At 34.4% G+C, this 26,725-nt stretch overlaps 1 protein-coding gene across 1 annotated transcript; it reads left to right on the top strand.

Annotated features, from left to right (window-relative positions):
- The first annotated feature begins 12,564 nt into the window (after positions 1 to 12,564).
- LOC108345762 (small ribosomal subunit protein S13, mitochondrial) lies at positions 12,565 to 14,458 on the top strand. Its single transcript, XM_017584502.2, has 3 exons — positions 12,565 to 12,807; positions 12,899 to 13,132; positions 13,992 to 14,458. Exons 1-3 carry the CDS (start codon positions 12,580 to 12,582, stop codon positions 14,142 to 14,144), a joined length of 615 nt encoding a protein of 204 aa, XP_017439991.2. The 5' UTR covers positions 12,565 to 12,579; the 3' UTR covers positions 14,145 to 14,458.
- Positions 14,459 to 26,725: the final 12,267 nt, after the last annotated feature.

Raw genomic sequence — 26,725 nt, 5'->3', positions numbered from 1 at the left:
AATGAGAATTATATTTTTGAAATCAGAATAATTCTCCTTGAAAGTCAGGCTAGAGAGTCCAAAGACTCCCTCTAGCCACCTTCCAACACACTACCTTCATTTCTCATTTTCCATTAGCTTTTCACTGTGCTTCCAATTGCTTTCCTCCACGACGTCGCTTCTCCACCAATCCATTTCCTCTGTGTGGCATGCCTCGGCAGCTACATTTCTTCCTTTTAGCACGCGTCATCACTCCTCGCCACATCATCATTTGTGATTCGAGCTCTCACTTCACCGCATCGACATCTTCTCTCGCTGAGAGCATTTCTCACTCGTAGAATCTCCATTTTCATTCTTGCCTTCGACGTCTGCGGGAGCGTTCGTCTTCCTTGAGAGCCTTTCATCATCACGGTAAGCCTTCTTCACTCACAGAATAATCTCCATTTCCTCTATCCTCCATTTTCCATCAAAACATTCATAGATCTAAACCCTCCGTTAGGGTTTCTTATCCTTTTCACCATTTTCTTTCAATTCCATCGATTAAAACCTTGTTTTCACTATTAGGAACCTTTTCCACCGATTACACTTTGATTTACACCAATCAATCGGTTCAGAATAGGTTTCCTTCTTCTTCTAGGGTTTCTATAAGGTTTAATCCTCTGTTCCTTGTTCTTCTTCGAGTTTATGTCATTTTCGCTGCCTCTTTCTCTCTGGAGGAAGCTTCGAGGATTCGCATCATGCCTACAGTCCTCTTCTCGGAGTGCTCTTCCATCACAAGAGAAAAGCAAGATTGGTGGCACATCTTTCGACATAAACAAGGTCTAGATTATACTAAGATGTTTTCTCTTGTGGCTTGAATTGAGACCATAAGGTTGGTGGTTGTTTTGGCAAATGAAAGAGGATGGCCTTTATTCTAGTTGGATGTGAAATAAGCATTTTTGAATGGGGCTCTTGAAGAGAAAGTCTATGTTACTCAACCCCCTGGATTTGTGGTTAAAGGGAGTGAAAACAAGGTCTATAGATTGAGAAAGGCCTTGCATGGCCTAAAGCTGGCACCAAGAGCATGGAATAAGGTGATTAATGCTTTCATGCTAAGACATAATGTCAAGAAATATCTAATTGAACATAGAATATATGTGAAACTCCAAGATGAAGCCAATTTACTTTTGATGTGTATATACGTGGATGACTTGCTTATCACATGAGGCAACTTCATAGGAATTGAAAAATTCAAGAATTTATTGATGGTTGAGTTTGAGATGACAAACCTAGGTAGATTAAGGTACTTCCTTGAGAAAGAATTTGTTAAGACTAAGAAGGGAATAATACTTACCAAAGGAAGTATGTTGTAGAGATATTAAAAAGTTTAAAATGGAAAACTGTAATGAGGTGGTGGCTCCAACTACGACAAATTTCTTCAATAAAAGGTGATGAAGAAGATGTTGATAACATGTTTTTTAAACAAATGGTTAGATCTTTTAGATACCTATACAACAACAGACCTACCATTTTTTTCTTAGTGGGTATGCTCAGCAAATTTATACATCAACCAAGGAAGAAACATGTGTTGGCTGTAAATAGGGTATTGAGATCAGGTAGAAAATTAGTTGCTTGGCTATTATGAAGTAGATTGGTGTGGTGACAACATTGATAGAAGAAGCACCACTAATTATGTTTTTAAGTTCATAGGAGCACAAATCTCTTGTTGTAGTAAGAAGTAATTTGTTGCATATTTGTTGAGCACAAGCTTAAGTGTTACTTGTCAAGTTACATGGCTTGATTCTATCATGAGTGCTCTGAGTGTGGAGATTAAAAAGCCTATTCAGCTACTTGTAAACAAAAAGTCAACTATAAATTTAGCCAACAATCCTGTATCACATGGGAAAATGTTAACACTTCGGTAAGTGTACCGAATCGTATCAAGTAATAATAAATGGTAAGACCAAGTATCGTTCTCAAGAGACTCACGACACTAAACAATTATGTGCTTACTAAACTAATTAAGACTCTAAAGAACAAATTTTGGGGTTTTGAATGCAAATGCAATAAAATAAACATGAATGCAATTTGATCAATTGAGGCTAAACACAAGAATGAATGGATGAAGTTGATGATATTGTTGTTAGGTTTAGATTTCACCTAATTTACTCTCATGCATATATGAATTCATCTTCGTCATTAATGTTAATGTCACTTTCTAATTTACCTTAAACTCGATGTCTCGGTGAAGAAAGCCTTATCCTAATTACTAGTTCACAATGTCTTGTCTCCCTAGCAATTAATCATGCATTACATTCGCACAAAAGCTTAAAGGCAACCAATTCTCCTATCCCTATGTCTAGGAAATATTGCTTTTGGGAGAATTTCCTCAGTTCTAGATTTCCCCATATGTGTCCATATCGACAAAATCAATTATCATGCTATGAATGAGTTAAACAAAGCAAGCATAGAGTATAGAGGAAAAACCCTAACAATTAATGAAGTAAAGCATATATAATCAAGAATCAATTCAATACATGAGAGTTTAAGAGGTTACATCTTTCCCAACAACAAATAAGGTTTAGTTCCCCATTATCATGGAGAAACTAGATGAATAATGAAAGAGTGAAAGAAATAGAAAAACCCTAGAAAGAGAATAACAGACTCCCGCATCCCCAAATCTAGAACGTGCAAGTCCTTAAATAGAACTAAAAAATAACAGAAAACATGTCCAAGCCCACGAAACTGGCACTCAATGCCCAAAAAGGCCGCTCTGTGGTAACTGCGACACTAAACTGGTGCTCAACCCAGACTGGCGCTCAACGCTACTTTTCTGCACTCTAGTTGACTTTCTGCATTTTGGTTGACTTTCCTGCATTCTGGTTGACTTTTCTGCATTCCAAGTATTTGATACTTTAACTCTTCTTTCAAATCATTCCAATAGCCTACAAAATCAAGGGAATTTAGTGATAAAATCATCAAGTATAACCTCAACTCTCTTATTCACAAAACTAAAGTAAAAACATGAGTTCAAGCAAGTTTCTAAGTCAGAAAGGGTGTTTTTAATATCAAAATTAAGTATAAAAATAACGGTTTTTCAACCGTTATCACAATTCCAAACTTGAAACTTTGTTTATCCGCAAGCAAAACAAAAACTGGCTTAAATAACATAGTCAAACTACAATGGTCTAGCACACCAAAAAACATTTTTATCTAGAACAAGTAAATCGCTCATGTTTGCTCATCATAGAAAGATCAATCAAGATAGATGATGTCATAACCAATCAAGCTTCAATTGTGGTGCTCACATAATCAAGAAATACACAACAGATGCAACAACCTTATGAGTGATCAACAAGCAGACAAAATGTTACCCTATGTGTATGAAACTATTCCTCACCAAAGACAGTGTTTCACTCAAGCACTCAAAAGTGTATAGTGAGGTGACGCTCTTACACTCTACTATCACAATGTCACATGAATCAACTTTGCCTTTCATTTAAACACATCAAACACATTCACAAACAAGTTATCATCACAAGGACTTTTTAAGGTTTGTATTGAGGTCGGGCTAAGAAGAAAATTGGTTTTTCTAGACAACAATTGATTCTCTTTAAATCTCAACTCTCTTTCTTCTTTTATGTGAGAAACCAATATTCAACTCATTCCCAAACTTTACTTGCATTGAGCTTAACCTTTTCTTTTCTTTCTTTTCTTCTCTTTTGCTTTTTGCTTTTGCCCAATGCTTTTTAATGAATTTCACAAAGTTCTTTTCGATTTCTCACCACCCCAAACTTGAACCATTCTCCATCACCACAAAAACATACTCTACTTAACTCAAGGTAATGATTTCAAAAAGGGTTTTTCCACTTTTCAAATTTAGGCTCAAGGTTCAAAGGATAAAGAGAAACCTTTTTCTTTGTTAGGTTCACCTATTGGCATTGGCTCTAAGGGAGAAGAAAACATGGCCTTGATCATATGTAACAAGCAAGCAAGTGGTTCAATCATAGAAAATTAGGCAAAATCAATCATGCTTCCAGAGCAATAGCATTTAATCAATCAAAAACTCTGGAGCCCAACGTCTCATAGGTTAACTCTAGTTCCATAATTTGATAAACATTCTGCCTAGCATATTAATCACAATTGAAATCATGCATCTGTTTCAAATAATTATGAGCAACCACCATCTGTGCTTAAAAGATAAACAATCATTATCTCAACATGCATCATAGAAAAATAAATCAAACACAAGAATATTACTCATCACAAAACAGTTTATCATCAAACCATTGCAGCAACTATTCATTCAACCAAGTACATGACTCAATTAAAAATAAAAAATAAAATAAACAAAGTTCAAACAAGCATAAAAATAAAGTAAAACAAATCCTGATCTCATAGGATCCATCAGTAGATGCTATCACTCATCGTCAGCCTCTACTATAATAGCATCCATCAGTAGACATTGTCATCTGAATCTTCATCATCATAGCATCCAGCAGTAGATGCTTTCAATAACATCCATCAGTAGATGTCTAATCACAGGGCATCCATCAATAGATGCAAACCTTTCTCATCAGCATCCATCAGTAGATGTTGATCTTTCTCATCTTCATCGACATCCATCAGTAAATGCCATCAGTAGCATCCATCAGTGGACACTTAATCACATAGCACCCATCAGTAGATGATATCATTCATCACCCTCATCATAGCAGCATTCATCAGTAGATGGTGTCATCTGAGTCCTCCTAGCATCCCTCAGTAGATGTTGTCCAACATCCATCAGTAGATGCTATAATTCCTGCAAAGCAAATTCAAATCCAAAAGAAAAAGTCAGAAATTGGGTTGTCTCCCAATAAGCGCTTGTTTAACGTCACAAGCCTGACACCATTAAGCACAATCTGCATCTATGATGTTGGTGTTCCTTTTGCTTTCATCACACCAACTTATCTACAACATCTTCTTGTTCACCATCTTTACCCTCCTTGAATAAGAAGCCTCAATCTCAATAACTCCATTCTCTTTTATATTCTTAACCACTTCATGCACAGAACTTGGTGAACATGACACTTGAAGGATGGCGCTCAGCGCCCTTAATGGGGCGCCTAGGCGCGTCCTGCAACCTTCTTTGTCCTTTTTCTCTTGATGATCATGTACTCCTAGTACATATTTTTCGAATTTTATCCTGCAAACACTAAAGAACACTGCACTAGAGCACCCAATTAGCACAAACAGATAAAAAATTAAAAAGATAAAAGGATGAAGAGATAGAAAGATAGAAAGATATAAAGATAGAAAGATAAAAAGATAAAAAGATAAAAAGTTAAAAAAGAAAAAAAATTAAGAGATAGAAAGATAAAAATATAGAAAGATAGAAAGATAGAAAGAAAAAAAAATAAAAAATAAAAATGTAAAAAGATAAAAAGATAAAAAGATGAAAAGGAAAAAGTAAGAATAAAAAGATAAACAAATAAAAAAAATAAAAAAATAAAAAGATAAAAAAAAACTAAAAAGATAAAAAGATAAAAAGAGAAAAAGATAAAAAGATGAAAAGAAAAAAGTAAGAATAAAAAGATAAACAAATAAAAAAAGTAAAAAAATAAAAAAAAAACTAAAAAGATAAAAAGATAAAAATATAAAAATATAAAAAGAGAAAAAGATAAAAAGATAGAAACATAAAAAAAATAAACAGATAAAAAAAATAAAAAGATAAAAAGTCTAATCGGTTAAGAATCACACAAATAGAATAGTTATACCACGAGTCCTTGACAACGACGCAAAAAACTTGTTAACACTCTGATAAGTGAAACGAATCGTATCAAGTAATAATAGATGGTAAGACCAAGTATCGTTTTCCAAGAAACTCACGACATATGTGATTACTCAACTAATTAAGACTATAATGAACAAATTTTGGGGTTTTGAATGCAAATGCAATAAAATAAACATGAATGCAATTCGATCAATTGAGGCTAAACACAAGAATGAATGGATGAAGTTGATGATATTGTTGTTGGGTTTAGATTTCACGTAATTTACTCTCATGCATATATGAATCATCTTCCTCATTAATGTTAATGCCACTTTCTAATTTACCTTAAACCCGATGTCTCAGTGAAGAAAGCCTAATCCTGATTTGCTGATTGAGTTGACTTGAGAATTTCCTGATTAAATCTTTTGTGAAAGAAATTTGAACCATGTGAGTTTTGAACTTAATGTTAAGGATGGACCACCATGTGCCATACCTATTTTTCTTGTGTGAATTGCCCATGTTTTGTTGATACTCTAATAGTTAGCTTGATTCTGTGTTGTGCAACTAAGGAGAATATGCATGACTTGATATGATTGAGGCATTTCTTGTTTTATCTACTTGGCCAAATAAACTTGTCCTAACATTAATCCATTGGAACCCCTTTTGAGCCTTGAGCCTATTTTTCTTGTTCCCAGTCATTGTCAAAAGAGAAAAGAAGAAAAATCATGTGTTCCTTATCTTAGGAAAGAAGAAGGAGTAATGGATTCTGTTAGAAGTAAAGTGATGAATAAGTGTGTGGGTGAGTACCTCACCCACAAAACAATAAAAAGGGTAAAAAGGAAGATGAAAAGTTGAAGTTTTAAAAGAAAAAAAAGATCTTCCTTAAAAGAGCAAGAAATAGAGTTGTTTTTGAAATCAAATGTCATTACTCTTTCTATATCAATTTCAAAAACTCAGAAATTCCAAGAAAATTCCCTACCTTTGCCTTGTCCTCAATAAAACCTTAAAAAGCCCTCATGATCAATAATTGCATGTTTACTGAAGTGTGTGAATGTTAGAGTCTTGCTAAATATCAAGGGTGTCTACTTACATGGGTATTTTAAGTGTAAACACAAGCCAAAAACACTTGAGAGAATTGGAGAGAAATAGATACATGTTGACTTGAGTGTTGTCTTTCATATTTGATTTTCTTGGAAATTCAAAAAGGTTAACTCATGTGTGAAGAATAAAGTGATTCCATTTGCATGTCCATGACAAAGTAATGCTTAAATGATTGATCTATGTCTGGTGATGCTTATTCTTTTGATCCAAATGCAAATATGAAATAAAATGATTCAGAACAAAGTCTTGGAATTAATCAATTTTGCCCAGGAGTGCAAAAAGATAAGTGTGGGGGTGTGATGAGTGCATATTTATGCCCACATTTATGCTTTAAGATTTAAATTTTTTTATGGGATAATTATGTTTAAATGGTTGATTTTAAATGAATTTGTGATGATTGGAATTGTTGGGTTTGGGAAATAAAGAGACATAAAAAGTGAGTTTTAGCGCATAAATTATTCTTGGATGTTCTAATGTTTATTTGTGCAGCTGAGAATATAAGTTTTATTGGTCCAAATGGCAATTCAAGGCCCAAAATCAGATTTTATTTGGAAAATAATATATAAATAGGCCAAACTGACAGACTTTACCCTTGCACCTCCTAAAATTCCTACATACACTCCTATTTCTGAAACAGGCCAACAACCAAGCCCAAACACTAAGCCTTTTCTACTACACCTCCTAAATTTTCCTACCCATACCCCTCCTAAGCCAAACTTCACCAGATCATGCCACGTGGCAGTCCACCACTAACAGATTGGACCACTTAGATGATGCCACATCACTGATCCTTGCACTCACTAGTGAATCAGTCAGAACACGCCACCTCAGTCCTAACACATGAGCATCATCTTCCACCCACTGAAACCCTAGCGCCGCCGCGCCGCTCCGTCACCGGACAACCACCTTGTCGCCGCGCCACTATAGGCCACCACAGAGTCTCGCAATCAGCCGCCGTCGCACAGGAACTACGTCGCCAGTGGCCATCATCAACCACCTTCTTCCACGGCCAATAACCACATGTCGCACCGCCATCAAACCCAGCATCGTCACCGTTTCCCATGGCAGCTATCATCGCGCCACCACGCCGCAGATCCAAACCACCACGTCGCTATCCTCCGTCGTAGAGCCACCCAGAATCGCGAAGACCATCCTCGCGAGGCCACCACTGGGTGAATCTCTCCATCATCGACGCGAGTCCTCCTTCGCCGGTTACTACCTTGCTGTAACCATGCACCGCAAGCAGAGCCACCATAGATCGAAGCCTCCACGCATCAGACCATCACCGGATCTGCAACCGCGAAATCGCCGCGCACCCCTCCTCCTTCATCGCGAGTTCTTCATCAGGCTGCCACGATCTTCATCTTCCCCGCCATCAATCGCGAAACCGCTGCTCCCCACCATCGAACACGCACCAGCCACCACGACCTTCGCCACCATCCATCATCTTCACCACAGCTCCTCCATGGCAGTCACTGAGAAACCGTGCCTCCGCTGCCTTCGTTTTCATCATCGTCTTCGCGTCTCCACCTGAAAATCAAAGGAAGCCAAACGCACAGAGCAATCGCAACAAGCGAAACCCATTCGAAAATGCAAAGTCGCGCCTCCATGGTTCGTAGCACCGCAGACGAGAAGAGAAGCCCTTTCCCCCAATCTGAAACCCTAATTTTGGGTGGGAAAGGGGCTGACACGTGTCAATCTCCCATTGGCTGCGACCTCTCTGGTCAAAGCTCGTCAACAGGGGCTTCTGGTGCAATTTTGGAGAAATTCTGAAGGGGTTAAAGTGTAGATAGAGGAAATTTTAGGGCTTATGTGTAATTTTGGAAATTCAGAAAAGCTAAAAGATAAAATTTTGTTGTTGAATTAATTTAATTTGGGAATATCAACAGAAAATATCTTCCAAATAATGTTATAATTATCTAAATCTTTTAGTTATTTGGAAGATATAAGATAAAAGATTCGATCAATTGAATATTCAGAGTCCAAGCCCAATCAAGCCCTATATAAAGAGACCCAAGTGGGACTTCACTGAATTCATTCATTCTCTCATACTCCTCTCACTTTTCTTTCATCTTGTATTCAACTCCATTCATGGAGAGCTAAGCATCTAGGGCTATTCTGTTGTAATTCCATTATGGATTCTGAGGTTAGATTGAGTTAATGCAATTGTTTACTTTGGTTATTGATTTAAGTTGTTCTCTCTATGTCTTTCATCTCTCTATCTTGTTAAAAGCAAAGATTTTTGCATCATAATGTGTTTGAATCTACATACATATTGATTATATGAGTTTTAGGGTTTCTAGGTTTAAATTGAGAATCTACTTTGATTTAATTTCGAAACTTTCATATGTTTAAATGGTTTTTACTATCAATTGAGAATGTACTTTGATTGATTAGTGATAATTTCAACTATAATCAATTGAGAATTTACTTTGATTGATTAGCTTTTAATTTGGTTAGGAGATTTAAGAATAGACATGATTAAACACAATAGAATTTGATTGAGAATGTACTTTGGTTGAATTTATTGTGAATAATCTAGAAAGGTTTTGCATTTGATTGAGAATTTACTTTGGTTAAATGCATGATCGCCCTCAAATTAATTAAGAATGTACTTTAATTAATTTGAAACTTAAACAATAATCAATTGAACAATTATCCGTGAATAATCGATGACGAATCTACCTTGGAAAAGCAGTGGAATTAGCCTATTTCATCGTAACTGTTTTTAAGTTTCTTATTTGTTCTTTAAACATTCTCCAAACATTACTTTTATCCATAAGCATTGTATAACATTCGTAAGAGTCAGATATTCAAAAGCAATTCCGTGTTCGTTGGGAGACGACTCAAGGTTACTTTAGCCCTATCTACTTTCTTGAATACTACTTGGCAATACTAAAGTTGCCTTGAAAAGTAGTATTAATTTGATAGCTTCAACGACAGCCTATCAAATTTGGCACCGTTGTCGGGGAATACGGTTAGTATTTTAAATATTTTGATTCTTATTTTGATTTTTGTTTTATTTTTTTATTTTTTTTATTTTTTTATTTTTTTATTTTTTTATTTTTTACTTTTATCTTTATTTTTTTTATTTAACGCACATACATTTAATTTAATTTGAGTTATTTTGTAGCCTTTAGTCATTCTTGTTTTAGCAAAAATCTTTGTTCTTGTTTTTATTAAGAATTTCTCTTGAGAAATACTTGAGGCTATTTTGAATACACTCTGGCTAGGAAAGACTTGGTACTTAAGTTGTCCATTGTGACCCACCTCTCTTTCTTGGGAGTGGACCCAACAAGTCTCTCTTATCTTTTATTTGAAATCTTTATCTAAAGCAAGAACAAAAGAAAAAGAGAAGTAACAGAGAAACAACTTCCAGCAGATTGCGTAGTGCATGACCAAAGCTAACCCGGGAGAATTTTATCAAATTAACCCGGAAGTTGAAAGGAATTTGCGTAAGCTGCGGAGAAGATTGAAATTTGGGTGTTCTACTGAGGGAGCACTTCCTACATCTGAAGTCATTCCACCTTCATTATCTCCAATCACAAACATACCATCCAATCCTTTACTTGATCCTAACCCAAACAATATGGCACAAAGAACCATTAGACAATTAGCCACCTTCCACAATACAATTATCCGAAGTAACATTGAAGATCCTAATGAGGAGTGGGAGTTGAGACCTGACCTGTTAAATGCGTTACCAAAGTTCAATGGGTTATCAAGGGAGAATTCACACAAGCACTTGAGACAATTTCACATGTTGTGTGAAAACTTTAGATCTCCCAGGATTACAATAGAGAGCCTTAAAATGAGAGCTTTTCCTTTTACTCTTCAAGGCGCAGCTCAAGATTGGTGGTATTATCTCTTTGCACGGATTACAAATTGGGAAACTATTGAAAGACTCTTTCTTGAGAAGTATTTTCCTACATCTAGATTATTAGCTATCCGTAGAGAAATTCAAGATATGAGACAAAGAGATAGAGAGAATCTTAGTGAATATTGGGAAAGATTCAAGAAACTATGTTCTTCATGCCCTCAAGTCCAAATGGAAGATTTTATTCTAAGCTTTTATGAAGGCTTAAGTCCTATTGATAGGTCATGGGCAGATGCTGCAAGCGGAGGATCTTTCTTAGACAGGTCACCAGAAGATGGTATAGATCTAATAGAAAGGAAGGCAGTAGACAATCAACAGTATGGAACAAGAGAAAGAGATAGAAAAACCCTAGAAAGAGAGGAGGAGACTCTCGCATCCCCAAATCTACCCCGAAGGGGTGAAAAGTGTGTTTATGTGCCAAGCCATCAAAAGATACAATCCCTAGGACCTGGAAGTCCTTAAATAGAACTAAAATATAACAAAAAACAGGTCCAAGCCCACGAAATTGGCGCTCAACGCCCAAACAGGCCGCTCAGCGGTAACTGCGACACTAAACTGGCGCTCAGCCCAGACTGGCGTTCAACGCTACTTTTCTGCACTCTGGTTGACTTTTCTGCATTCTTGTTGACTTTTCTGCATTGGTTGACTTTTCTGCATTCCAACTATTTGATACTTTAACTCTTCTTTCTAATCATTCCAATAGCCTACAAAATCAAAGGAATTTAGTGATAAAATCATCAAGTATAATCTCAACTCTCTTATTCACAAAACTAAAGCAAAAATATGAGTTCAAGCAAGTTTTTAAGTCAGAAAGGGTGTTTTTAATATCAAAATTAAGTATAAAAATAACGGTTTTTCAACTGTTATCAGAAAAGCAAGCATATAAAACTAGATTTAATTTTCTAAAGGAGAAAGTTAATAAAACATAATGTGTATCCTATTGATTCAATTGTATTTGAGTGTGTGGGTGTTTGATTAAGCATGATGTGTATATGGTTACTTCCTTGATCCATCTATATTAAAGGTTTAGTGCTGTGGATGTTGCCCACAAGGTGTTTGATGATATGCCCGTCCGAGATGTAGGGTCTTGGAACGCAAAGATTTTGGGGTTTTGTCAAAACGGGAAAGCAATTAGGGCATTGGGTGTTTTAGGTAAGATGAAGGCTAAAGGGGTGAAAATGGATACAATTACGGTGGCAAGTGTGCTTGTTGTTTGTGAGTAAGTGAATGATGTTGTTTATGAGATGTTGGTTCATTTGTAAGTGATAAAGCATGGGTTGGAAAGTGATGTTTTTGTTTGCAATGCTTTGATTAATATGTATACAAAGTTTGGCAGATTGCAAGATGCACAAAGGATTTTTGATGCATGAAGGTGAGAGATGCGGTGTCATGAAATTCTATAATAATTGCATATAAGCATAATGATGAACGAGTTACTGCTCTTCGTTTATTTAAAGGGATGCAATTTGTGGGATGGGACCAAAATTATTTGACAATTCTAACTTTTAGAAAATAATATTTTAAGATATTCACGAGTAAGTACTGATTTAAAAAGTCCATATAACAATTAACAAATTAGATAATGAATATATATTTTTTTCATGTGAGTTAGATTAAACATTATTTATATATATTTATATTTATTTATATCTAATAACTTTTGTCATCCTTAATCATAATAACGGGTCCTTTAGTTTCTTGCCCTATGATTATTTACATAATGTTGAAAACAAAAATTAAATTCATAAAAATTAACAAAAAAATTAAAACGTAATTAAAAAACTAAATTAAACAAATTTATTAGAAAGTAAATTAGTATTTAATTTAACCCATGAAATTAGTGTAATATAATTTCAACAACATATTTTAAAAAATTAATAAAAGGAAAATGTCATTTTGTTTTGAAATTCTTTTTCGAGTTTTGGTGCTCCATTTGCACCTCCCAGTCCACACCGGCAGCACCATACTGAAGGAACAAAATATTGAATTGGAAAACCTACTCAGTGCGTCTCTCTCTCTCTCTCTTAAGTCGCATACTGAATCCTCCAACTCCACCATGTTCGGCTCCGCGCGAATCTTCTCCGACATCGCTCTCCGCCTCCGCCAAAACCTATCGGTAAATTCTCCTTCCGCTCAATTCGCCTTCGCCATGGGCTTTGTCGAACATTCTAGATCTTCACGTTGTTCTTTTCTCTTCCGTTTTGCAGTTTCGAGGTGTGCGCGTGCAGAACATCAACATCGGAGGCGGTATGGGAGGCGAGATCCCCGACAACAAGCGTCTGGAGTACGCTCTCCAGCACCTGCACGGAATAGGGCGCTCGAAAGCGCACCACATCGTCTGCGAACTTGGCGTTGAGAACAAATTCGTCAAGGACCTCAGCAAGAGGGAACTCTATTCCATTCGCGAGTTGCTCTCCAAGTACTTGATTGGAAACGATTTGGTACTTTCTTCCCACCATTTAGACACCTCTTTGCATAAATTACTCTATGTTTTTTGTACAAAAATACCAAAAAAAGAAAGAACAAATTGAACCTAAATTTCGTGACTGGCCAAAACTCCTATTCTTCTTTATCGTATTCAGCAGCGTTGTGTGCAATCTCCTTTACTGGGTACAATAGTACACCCTGTAATATAAGTGTGATAAACCAGAATATGTATGCTTCTTCTTCTGAATTATCACTATGTCTCCGTGAGAACAGGACCAATACGCACACGCATCTCACCAACACTCTTACACACCCACAGCAAAGACACTCACTCAACACCAAACATGGAAATTGTAGAGGAATTACAAGAATACTAGAGATTATTCACTCACAAAGACCAAACAACCCTATATATATTTCTGGTTTACAACAGACTTAACCATAATTATTAACTAACAGAATTTTTAAATTCTGTATACAAAAACATTATTACAATAAGTTATTTTTTTTAAAACAACTAAGAAGTGGTCTATTAGGGGTGTCAGTATAATGTTTTTCAGATGATTAAGGACAGTTAAGGATGGAAAAAGGAGGAGGTGGCAGTAGAAATTAGACAAAAATTTTGGGTCAGTCTAATTCACTCAAAGCAAAATGAATCAAACTTTTCTCATTGGTGAAAATCAACATATGTTTATCGGTTTTCAGAGAAGTCGGATGAAGAGCTTCTATGAAATGTGTAGTGTATAATTTGATTCTAACTTATAAAATAGGTTTAATTTATTTTTACCTTCTCTTTTTGTACTTGTATGTGTTTAAGGAGAATTTTTTATCTGAATAGGCTTGTTTGTTTCGTCATGTGTATGTGTGTTTCAGAAAAAGTGCGTTGAGAGAGATGTGGTAAGGTTGGTGGGCATTCAGTGCTACCGAGGGATCAGGCATGTGGATAACTTACCCTGCCGTGGACAGAGGACTCATACGAATGCACGCACTAGGAGGAGCCGGAAAACTTTCTCTGGATCGAGGTAGGTACCGCTTGAGAAACAGATGAGTCTGAGATGATGAAATAAGTTTTGTTAGAGACTTAGCTGGTTTAAGTGAAATCAATGTTGAGATTTACATGTTCAATATGCCTTTGGCGGGTTCATCTTTTCATTGCAAGAGCTTTAATGGTCTTATTCTGCATTTTGGTGAGTTTCTTGTCTTGTCTTGGTTGATTGGCTAGCTAATGTGCTTTTTTATTTGAAAATTTTTAATCGTTTATGCTAGGCAAGGTTTTAAATTGTGGTTGTAGCTTTGTTGCAGTGCAAAATTTCAAATAAATGTAAATGATGCCATTGCAATTGTGGTCTAGGTTATCGATATCCAAAAAGCCTTCGTTTTAGGACTCTGAAATTGTGGTTGCAAATTATTTATAAAGCCTTAATGTTGGTGTTACTGATGTAATCACTTTGAGGGTTGTGGATCAGTTGAGAGTGGAATTTGTAGTTGGTTATTGACTTAATTCCTAATTTGATTATTTAATTTTATTCAAATTTTCCGAAAGACCTCTAGCTATTGATTTTTCCAATTTAATTCTTTAGTTTATTAAAAACATCTAATTTGGTTATTTTGACTGTTTGTTGGTCCTTTAATTTTTAACCAACCATCTGCTACTTCTTCTCCTTAGTTTCATTTTTCTTATTCATGGTGAAACAGGAAACTAGCGACAGCCAAATTAAGAAAAGAACCAAATTTGAATGTTTTTTAAAGAATTAAAGGACTAAATTAATGTCTTTAAAAATTTAAAAGACTAAATTGAACTAATTAATAACCAGAAGTCTTTTTTAAAGTTCGAATGAAATTAGAGGATTGAATTAGGAATTAAGCTTGGTTATTATAACCAACTTTCCTCTAGCATGTTGTTGGAGATTGATACACTTTCTTTTTCTTCGTGGCTCATTAGTATGCCATCCACTGTCATCTGCTTCTGCACCTATCGATTTATTTTCCGAGTTTCTCTACCAAAAATACTTTATATACTTTGTCTGAGATGGAAATTAGAAAGTAGAAAACAAGTGAAAAAGAAAGAAAGAAAAAATTAAAAGTGAAGTTATTTCTAAAATGTCTTCTAACGTGTTTTCTTTCTATGTGATTTTTAAACCAATTAATTAAGGAAAATGAGTAGCAAGTGATGTAATCACATAGAATAAAATTATGTATAAAGCATGCTAGTAACTTTGTTAACTATTAATTGGATAAAAAACTATATGAACACAAAATTTTAGAATAAAACAATTGTCTAAACTATATTGTTGTTAAAGCTGAAGTTACTTAATAATATTTTTACTTAAGTCATTGGACACATTTTAATACCATAAAATGGACATGCAAGGTGAATCAATATTTAATAATAATAATAAACAAAAATACTTAATTCAAAAAATTTATTACACACAACAATTTATAATTAAACGGTATCATAAATTTCTTATTAGATCAATTTAATTTTAAATCTTTTAAAGAGTTTGATTAATTTTTTAAATGAATAAAATAATTTGTTTAATCGTCTCTAATAAGTTTAACACAAAAATGACAGTTTCATAAATCCAATAATTATTTATAATGCTTGATTTTTAACAAATATAACAAAACAAATTCTTACTTCAAAATGGGTTGTGACTTGCGGGCTAGTTTGATAGTATGCCAAAATGGAAAATGGATCGAGTCGGGTTGAAAGTTATAACTCATTAGTTTGTTTTGATATGGTTCATATGTAACACTCTAATTTATGAGATGTCACGGTTTTACAAAATTCAATAAATTTTAAAACTTTATCATAGCGCGAAAATGTAGTTTTTAAAAACCTTAACCTTTCATTATGCATAATTTATTCGAAACATAATATTTGCAAAAACCTTGTCTAATTACATTATTCCAAAAGTAATTAAAAGGACTAAGGAAATAAACAACTACAATTATTTTGTTTCAAAAGTTTATACCAAAAGAACTTTTTAAAGAAACCCAAATCTTTCCCCTGTCATCTCACAAATCTATCCTGCCTCTGGAACATCTACAATCTAATTTGTTCATGTATAACACTTTATACGATCATCATTGATATTTCATTCACAAACACAAACATGTGTGGGGTAAGTTACCGATTAATCAATCATAAGAACAAGAAGCATACATATTGATTATATCAACCATAACCAAACGCACAAGATACATACCTTCTTATTATACCAACCATAATCAAACACACAACAAGATACATACCTTATGATTATATCAACCATAATAAAACGCACCATACATAGTAGTAATAACAACATGATTTCTAATCCTCTAACATAAACAATTCAATCATACTGAATTACTCAATCCTCGATCCCTAATCCATGATCTCTAACCCTTGATGTCATTACTAACATTTCACACATAGACCCTTGATTTATCCCCTCATTAGCATCCATGCTAACTACTTACTATAACCATTATAGTAACACCACTATCAACATAACATAACCTAGAGCATCTCAAGTATCATGATCATCATCATAGATACACCACCATCATGACTATCCTAGTCATGAACAACAACACCATGAGCATCATCGTACCACAATATCATAGTGGAAAGAGTCTATCTCACTTGTGTACCCGACCTCACCGATTGTAGCCGCTACTACTGCCCATTTGTAGCCTCCTCTACAAGACATTTGTAGCCTTCCCTACAAATCATGTCCTTCCAATGTACACAAGGAAAAAGGAAGCACCTATCCGCAGATAGAACTAGGATTTACAAGGTACAACAAGTAGACATATCATCCACTCTCATGTTCATCAATCACATACTCAAGTACATCCCAATACTCACTCATCCTCCACTCTCAACCACAAGTCAAATTGACCATAAACATAACCATTAACCTCAATCTCTGATTATCATCATGTTTCACAACTCCTCAAGCATGATTCACGTCCATTCTTCATCAAATTCGTCATTTTTCACCAAAATGCATTGTAATAATCGAATATTACTTGAGATAATCGATTATCTCAATGAAATTTACCGAGAAACATCATGCGGGAAGGGATAATCAATTATCATCCCAGATAATCAATTATTTTCAAAATCGCACTCAAAACCAACGCGTAGATAATCGATTATTGTCGAATTGAAACACACCATATACATGATTCAAGCATTCAAACATACATACATCAACCCTAGATCATATGGAAACACAATTAACACATCATACATACATTCAAGCATCACATACCTATGTAAACATACTCAAACACATGTAATACATCACTTGAATCATCCAGATCCAATCACTGACGTGTTATACCCCCAATAATAGGGTGCAAAAGAGTCTTTGATAAAAACACCAAATAAGGTTTTCAATCAGCCAAACTAACTAAGCATAATGCTTACAAATGAGAACCAAGAAGATGAAAATTCTTCAAAGTAGAGTCGTTGATGCGAGGCTATTTGCTCCCAAACTAGATCTCCGATTGACAATCTGAACAGTAAGAATTAAGAACCATATCTTTGGAACCCATTATCCAAAAATCACTTCAATCCAACGGTGAACGACTTCACAACAATGAAAACACAAGTGTAGATTTTATGAAATTCTTCAAAACAAAGTATCTAATGCAAGGATATTTCCCCCAAACTAGATCTATGATTGATGATCCGAACGGTCAGAATTAAGAACCATACGTCTGGAACCCATTGTCCAAAACTCAGTTCGATCCAACGGTGAACGACTTCACAATGACGAAAACACCAGTGCAAGTTTTATGTTATGCGGGAATGACTTCTTATCTTCCTTTCTCTCTCACTTGGTTTTTCCCTCTCTTCAAATGACTTTAATGTGTCATACTAATTTGACTCATCTCCATTAAAACAAAGTGAGACCTAATTGTCTACATTATTTGGTCTATTCTCCATATAGGAAGGGAGTCCAATAACCCAACACTTACAACATATATTTGCATGGAAGCCTTCAAGCATCATAACTTTGTTCTCTCTTAGCATCAAACCCTTTGTTGGGATAAGCCACAAAACATACATAATACATTTATAGGAAAACTCATCACAAATATTACCAAAAACATATTCTCATGCACACACAAACCATTGTCCAACAATAGCAATAGATAATCATAATCATATAACATATATCAACAAGTATTTTCATGCAAGTACGTCGAGAATGAATAACATACAACAAAGAACGGTAAGCTTTCCCATACCTTGGCCAATATTAGGGTTTTATCTAACTTTAAAAACACCATAAATCCTCCTTTGCACTAAGGTTTGTTTGTAGTTCTTCCTCTTTTGTCTTAGAAAACATATTTTCTCTCTCATAGCTTTCTGATTTTAATTTTTTGATTTCAGGATAACAAAATGCAAACCCCTTTTTACTCTTCTTCTTTTTATCTTTTTCTATTGTATCACTATGTTTTTAGTTTTAATAAAATCTCTCAGTTTATCTCTAAAACCACTAAGATTTCCTATCTTATTCTGTCCTAACTACTTTTTAAAATATCATCAACCACTAAATCTTCTTAAACTTCACGTAATCTTTAAAATATCTAACAATATCTAATAATGATTTTCTCTAATAATAATATATCTTTTAATCTTTAAACCCACCAAGATTATATTTCCTATTTTCATTTAACTAAATTTTAAAATAACAACTAAATCTTCTAAAAGATTTACATAATATCATTTTATTAAATATCCAGATTATTTAATTTGCATGTTTTTCCTTTCTACACACCCCTTAATTAATTTCTACATCAATTAAATAAAGGTAAAAGACTCTTTTTCCCCTAGAGAAAAATATAAAAATAAATAAATAACATAACAATTATGTTCTAACTAAATATAATCTCAAGAACACTAATTTTCTAATAAAAACCTAAAGTCTCAAAACTACTTTACTTTTAAAATCTCTATTTTCACGAATCTTACATCATCAAATTGACGAGTTAAACAGAAACTAGTCCGCTTTTGACATTTTGACATTGTTTCTATTATTTTTTTAAAATTAAAAATATTAATTGTTTTATATTATCATTTTATAAAGATGCAAATATACAATATTATTTTAAGTTAAACTTAAAAATTAAATTTTAATTATTAAAGTAATGTAACATGTAAATGCAATAATTATTTTAATTTATTTAATTAAAAATATTAATTAATCAATTAAAAACTTAAAAACTATTTACATTTTGAAATATTTATTAATAGATATTATACAAATAAATTTTATAAATAAAAATTTTAAAAAATAAAAAAAAAGGTGGTAGGTCAATCCATAAGTTGGTCGACTCGCTTGTGACATGGTGGATTACAATTTCTTATTTGTTTTTTTTTTGTGTGAATCAACCCAACTTGATTCATTTTTAGTAAGTTAAAAATATATGGGAATGAAACAAGTCAAATTGACTCATTTTTCCATTCTTATCTTCTTAATATTGATATATTAACACATTTTTTTAAGAATATCTTGAAAACATACGTGATATTTTTTCATTGATTTTAAAATATATTAACACAACAATAAATAAATAATGAACCAATAAAAAAATATAATAAATTAATAAAAAAGTAATGTATTGTGAAATGTTATGAGTACTTCTTCCTACACCTTACTGTGTTCAGCCTGCAGCTCCCTTTTTTATATTTTCAATTGTACCCTTGTTAGAGAATATTTTGGTTTTTAAAACGTTGACCCATTGAATAATAAGCATCAGCTCTTCCTCCTCTGCTGCATCTCAGATTTGCAAACCTACACCCCTTTTCTCCCTCTTTCCTCCTCTTTGTCGCATTTCATTTCTAAAAGCCTACACCTCTTTCTTTCTCCTCTCTTCTGGCGCTCTTCCCCTCCTCCCTCCTCCCTCATTTTTCACCATTCTCGCGGTTGAGTGGTCCTTTCCTCCCCTCCTCCCTGGTTTGGTGATTGTGTGTTGTTGGTGTCGTGGTAAGTTGTAGTAGTAGGGGTAGTTCTTCTTCTCAGACATTTTACATCAAGCTTTGTTTGGCATCCAGGTTCTTGTGATTTCCTTAAAGCTCATTGTATGATAGAGTATATGATGCATGATGGATGATGGTTATAGTGTGAAAAAAATGCTTGATATGTTGTTATTATTGCATTTATGCTTTATTTGGGCTTGTGCATGGCGGAACGATGGAGGGGACGAAGTTGGAGGCCGTAACCGCAAGTGGAACTACAGTTAAGGCTCTGTCGCACTTGGAAGTGCGGATGAGGCGGTGCCACAATTGGATATGGTTGATGGGAACCGCACTTGAAAGTGTGATTGTTGGTCGCAGTAGTTGGAGTTGCGGTTGGTGTTCGCCGCACTTGGATTTTTATTCCTTTCTTTTTTTTATTATGTTAGTATATTAAATTTATTTTTGTTAATATTTGGTATACTTTTCTAATAATTTATATTTATATGTTCTGTAATTTTAATTTATATGTTATGTTTTATTGTGAAATAATATTTACTATGTTTTCAGAGTAAGAGTATGTTTTGATTTGTTTGTTAATTATTGTTGTATTCGTTGTTTTTTTTATAATTTTAATTTTTTTATATATTATTTATTATGTATATTTTTTTGTTTAATTTTATTTTATTTGTTTTTGAATTTTGAATTTTTATTAATTAATTATTTATTTATTGATTATTTATTATTTGTTTCAATATTTATTATTATGTAATTATTTTATTTTTTTTGTATATAATTGGTGAATAATATAATTGGTTAATAGAAATGGTTAGAACTAGAGGTGCTTCATCTTCTCGTGGTGAGACTGCATCTTCTCTTGGTGAGCCTTCATTGTCATCACATGATGAAAGGAGATGACATACGACATCTGCTTGTAGAAGACGTGTTGAAGAATATTGTGTGGACGTTATTGATGAGCATGAGGAGCAGGACGAGTTTATATAGTAGGGACATTGTGAGGATGACTATGTTGAGCAAGAGGATGTTCAACAGCAGGATGACTATAGTAAGGAAGAAGATGAAGATGAAGATGGTGGATTCCTAGGAGGTCCACATGACACCTCTTTGCTTACCCATTACACCCAACACGTTACATTCGCCATATGGCAAGGCTGGGTTAGTCATGAACCTAAATTTTAATTGTTCATTAATTGTTAATTTATTTTTGTTATATAATTTTGTGTTTTTATGTAGGATCGAAGGGGGATCAAGGTGATCTCCATGTCGGGGTTGGGTTCCTTAGTGAACCTATCATACGAGTATGCCGATCATGGATTGATCGTTGTCCTCTCGGAGAGGTGGCACCTAGAGACTAATACTTTCCACCTCCTGGTAGGTGAGATGAGCGTCACATTAGATGACGTTCTCAATCTGCTCCACCTACTCATCATGGTCAATTTTGTGACGTAGAGGAGTTAGAGTATGGTGGGCTCAATCTCATATTATGGAGTTGCTTGGCGTGGACTGCACCAAAGCTTCAACTGAGATGAAACAGTCACGCGGTCCAAAAGTTAGGCTAAGTTGGCTCTGTGAGGTCTACCAAGAGTGCATTGAGCAGGAGCTTTGAAGTGCACTGCTCAGGCCTACTTGTTGCATCTGCTTGGATGCATAACTTTTACAAATAAGAGTAGCACTCTAATTCAAGTCTCGTACCTCCTTCTCTTGCGATACTTGAATGTATATTCAAGATATGGAGCAGTGGCATTGGCACATAAAAAATAAATAAAAAATATTTTAAATTAAATCAAAACTTTAAAAATTAACACATACAAAAATCGTAAGTAAAATATTATAAACTAAATACTAAATAAAATAAAATAAAAAATCATTAACACTAACAAAATCAAAACTTCATAACAAATAAAAAAAATTAACAACAAATTAACTACTAAATCATAAATAACAAAAACTTTCAAAAACAAAATAATTACATAAAACATGAAACGCATCATAAATATTACAATTTAAATAAACAAATATAATAAATATAAAAAAACAGCATAATACAAAGCATAATATATATTAAAAATTAATTAACTCATATATAAAATAACAAATACAACACTAGAAAAACTCATTAGGCAAAAGGTTTGCATTGCACCAGGGAAGAAACGGATACACCAAATTCTAACTCCAAATAAAACATTCATTCTCTCACACTCGCACACATCACTACAAACTCACCACCCTTCACACTATTTCCTTTCTTTCTATCCCTTGTCTCCATCATACTTTTCCACCCACACACCACTACATCTTTGACAACCCCACACCCACTCATGCATAATCATTTGTAACATTTTCTCACGTAAACACTATACCCCTACAAGCACCTACTTTTTTTTTTTCTATTTCTCCCTAAAGTTTCTTTACATTTTCTTTTCTCTTGTAACCCCTAAAACCTCCTGATAGAAGACCATCAAGGAATCACATTGGACCTCTTATTAAAGCCATGGCAAGGAAGATTCAAGAAGAAGAAGGATCACCTAACACTTTACTTCTATGGAAGGTTACTTATGAAAATCCTTCTTCTCTTGTCTAAAAACTAATATTTGTAAATAATGTTTTTGTAGGATACAATAAAACTAGCCCTATAGTCTCTTGAGTCACTCTTTCTCTTCACTTTCTCTACCCTTTCCTCTAGCTTCCTTCCATAGTAGGAAGGCCTTCTGAGCTAAGAGGTCTCTACACACACTCCTTCCATTAAAAACACACTAAAACACCACTCATCTTCATTCATTCTGCTGCACCATTATTGCTTGCTGTTTGGAGTTGCTACCTGCGAGTTCCAATCCTAGGCATGCTTCCATCAAGTGGTATCATGAGCTTAGGTCATCCACGCACAAAGAGCTAAGCTATTTCCTCCATTTTCTTTTTTAGATTTTAAGCTTCTGTTTTGAATTTCTTTTCAGACTGTTTTGCTATTTCCAGTCACTATTGTTGTGCTTCCATTGTGTAATCATGTTTATCTTTCATTTTAAATGGTGAATATTCTTTGTTTGAGTTATTTTTAGCCTTATCTTTCAATTTCAAGTTTGTCATAAGTCATGTGCACATTCTAATGCAGTTTTAGTTTTGTTTGTTCTAGTATTAATTTGTTCTGCTGTGTTTTTTCGGTTTGCTTGAGTTTAGAGTGTTGGAAAATATTTAAATGAACCAATTAAGGAAATGAGAACTTGTTCTAGCCTTGGTGATATAAGCAAAAGCACTAGAAATTGATTATGGTTTCAAATTTGCTCAAGAAATTCAATTCTGGTTTAAATCCTTAAATCTGTTTCAGTTAGTTTTCCTTTGATTCTGAAGCTTAGTACAACATTTTTTAGTGTTTTTGAATGTGTCTTAAGGTGTGACAAACCAGAATAAGCAATGAAATGCAATATGCATAGCTTGGTTGCTCAAAATCCTTAGCAATTCACTGTTTCAGATTTGAATTCTGGCTTTTTACCGTGCTCAATTTATTTGATTGGTCCATTCTGAGTTTGGACATGCTAAGCATCTCAATTCTAGCTTAGTTCAGTAGAGTTATATCTTCTTAAGTCATTTTAATTGTTGTCCAGCCTTTTGATTCTTTGAAAACTGAATTTGGGTGGTTTATTGGAGGATTTTGCTGCATAATTTGGCTATAGCAAGGGTGATTTTCGAATCTTGTTGTTTCTGTGCTTTTGGAAAGCTTAACCAAGTCTAATTTGATGTTTGAAAGTTGTGTGCACTGTTCAAATGGTCATTTTTAGGCCTATATGCAGAATCATCTCTTAAACCATCAAAATTTCCCTTAAAATGGAAGTGCACCAGTGAATTCACATTGCAATCCGTTTTCCAGCTGTTTCAATGTTTAAACATCTTTAAAATGATGATACAAAGTTGTTTGATGCATCCATTGAACTGTTGAATCACTTCCAATCAAGTTTGGGTTTAAAACCACCATTTCAGTCCACTTTTTCTGGTGCAGAAATCACTTTCCAGCCACTGTTTTGGTATTTCTTGTTCAAATTTATTTCTGGATTGTGGAAAAAGCTGGTTCAATGTTTGGAAATGAAAATGAATGATCAAAAGAAGTATAATCAAGTTATAAAAGGCTTATACAACCTTACAATCTAGTTTAGAGGCCATAAAACTCAAAAACTTCAATGTTTGCTTTCATTCCAGCCTTGCTCCATTTGAATTCCTCATTTTTTTGGCTTCCAAGTTTTTCAATTCAGAAAAACCATATGTGAAAATTGGTGCAAAGTTTTAAAACTGTTTGGTGTGTTTCTGTTATGTTTTGGAGCAGTTGTGCTATATGTTTAAGGCATCCAGAGGCAGAAGCCTACACCTACTATGGTAGCCTTTTAGGAAGTGGTTAGGGGATTGAAGTTGGAGCAAGAAGGAGGACTTTATAGCATCAATTTTTCCTCTGTCCAGCAGCTGCAGTTTGCTGTTCCAGCAGCATTTCCAACCAGAAAAAGTTCAACTCACACATTGTTTTTGAGTAGCACATAGCAACAGCCAAAGCTTGAAGCTTGCACTAGTTTTAGGCATTATTTTGTTTGAGCCTTCATATCACGGAACCTTTGTAGTTTAAATTTCATTTTGGTTTTTGGCTAAGTGACTTGGGAAAATGCTCTTGAAGCAATTCCAAGATCACATTTGAACATTGTAATAGTGTAATTTCGTTTCCTTAGTGTGGAAGTGTGTCAAGGGGCTCCAAGTGTCACTTGCACTTTAACTTAGGGTCGTCTAACATTTACATTTTGCATCTTTATTGCTTTCTTTAAATTGCTTGTTGATCTTTTTGTTTTAAGTCTCTGTGGTATATTGGATTGCATATCATCTAGATAAACCTTCTTTTGGTTTTTAGGAGCATTTCATTAACATTTGAAAATATTTTGAAAGATTTCTACCTAGAAACTAAGGTAAAAGATAGTTCTAAGGAAACTCTGGCTAGGAAGAACTTGGTTTCAAAGCTTGTCCAACTGTGACTCACCTCTTCTTCTTAGGAGCTACTTGAAAACATTTTTGCCTCTAGAATCTTTTTAGAAATCTTTCACCAAAAACAAAGAAAGTTTGTGAAAATCTTTTCACTCATTACTTGTCAAAATTAAAAAAAAAAACCTTGTTAAAACCTTTTCTCCATACTTGACAAGGATGAGTCAATCTAGTGTCCAAGGAAGTGTGAGAGCTTACAACTAAGAGAGGAATTTGAGCAAAAGTTCCAACAAAGGGACAAAGAGATTAGTGAGCTCAAGGATATGATTGGTCAACTTTTAATCAATCAAGACAAGGGTAAAAGGAAAGAAGGGTCTACACATATAAAAAGAGAATACCTTGGAGATACATCCTCTCCACCTAGTGAACCTAAGCATTATAGTAGTCATCACAATGATGACCACTATCAAATACCTCCTAGGAGAAATCATAGAGTGAGAGAACATCACCCAAGGGAGCCCAAGATTGATCTTCCTTCCTTCCATGGAAAAGATGATGTGGAAGAATATCTAGAATGGGAGATGAAAGTTGAGAAATTGTTTGAGTGTCACCAAAGAGATGATGAGAGGAGAGTAACTATGGCCTCTTTAAGCTTTCAAGGCTATGCTTTATATTTGTGGACAACCTTGGTAAAAGATCTGAGATTGAGAAACCTACCTTTCATTAGGTATTGGAATGAGTTGAGGTCTGCCTTAAGAAGAAGGCATGTGCCAGCTTACTATGATAGGGAGTTAATGGACAAGCTCCATAAACTCCAACAAAGAAACATGAGTGTTGAGGAATATAGGCAAAAAATGGAGTTACTCATGTTGAGAGCTGGAATAAGAGAGGAACCAAGGATAACAATTGCTAAGTTTCAAAGTGGACTTAATTATAACATAAGAGATAAGGTAGAACTCTTACCTTACAATGACCTTAATGAATTAGTCCAACTTTGTGTAAGGGTGGAGCAACAACTCAAGAGGAAAAGCTCCACTAGAAAGGACTACCCTACTAGTTCTAGCCTTAAGAAAGAATACAAGAAGGAGGGTAGTCTATCTAAGCCAAAGTATGATGGGTCTAGGGAGAGAGAGAGAAAAAGAAAAGGTTAAAGAACCTTCAAAAGACCATAGAAGTAAGGAGACTAAGTGCTTTAGATGTGGGGAAAAAGGGCGCTATGCATCTGAGTGTCGCAATAGAATGTCAACTTACATTCTTGAGCATGAGAGTAAAAGTGAGGGTTCTTCATATAGTGAGTCTGAAACATCCACTTTTGAAGAAGAAGAAGCTTTACCTTGTGATGGTGACTTACTCATGGTAAGAAGACTCCTTGAAAATAAACATGTTGAGCTAGAACAATCACAAAGAGAGAATCTATTCCACACAAGGTGTAATGTTTTTGAAAAAACATGTTCAATGATTATGGATAGTGAATCTTGTTGTAACTGTTGCAGTTCAAGAATGGTAGAGAAGCTAGGCTTAACTATTACTCACTAGTAAAAAAACAACTTTTAAAGGCGCCCAATACGCTTTGGTTTTAGAAAAACCGAAGCATATTCAAACGCGGTGGCGTTTTTGTAATTAATGGAAACTTATATGTTTCGGTTAATGGGGAACTGGTGCCTGAAAGTGCTACTAC

Source organism: Vigna angularis, chromosome 8, assembly GCF_016808095.1.
Source record: "Vigna angularis cultivar LongXiaoDou No.4 chromosome 8, ASM1680809v1, whole genome shotgun sequence".
NCBI classification, from domain to species: Eukaryota; Viridiplantae; Streptophyta; class Magnoliopsida; order Fabales; family Fabaceae; genus Vigna; species Vigna angularis.
This window is presented reverse-complemented; position numbering and strand designations above follow the sequence as displayed.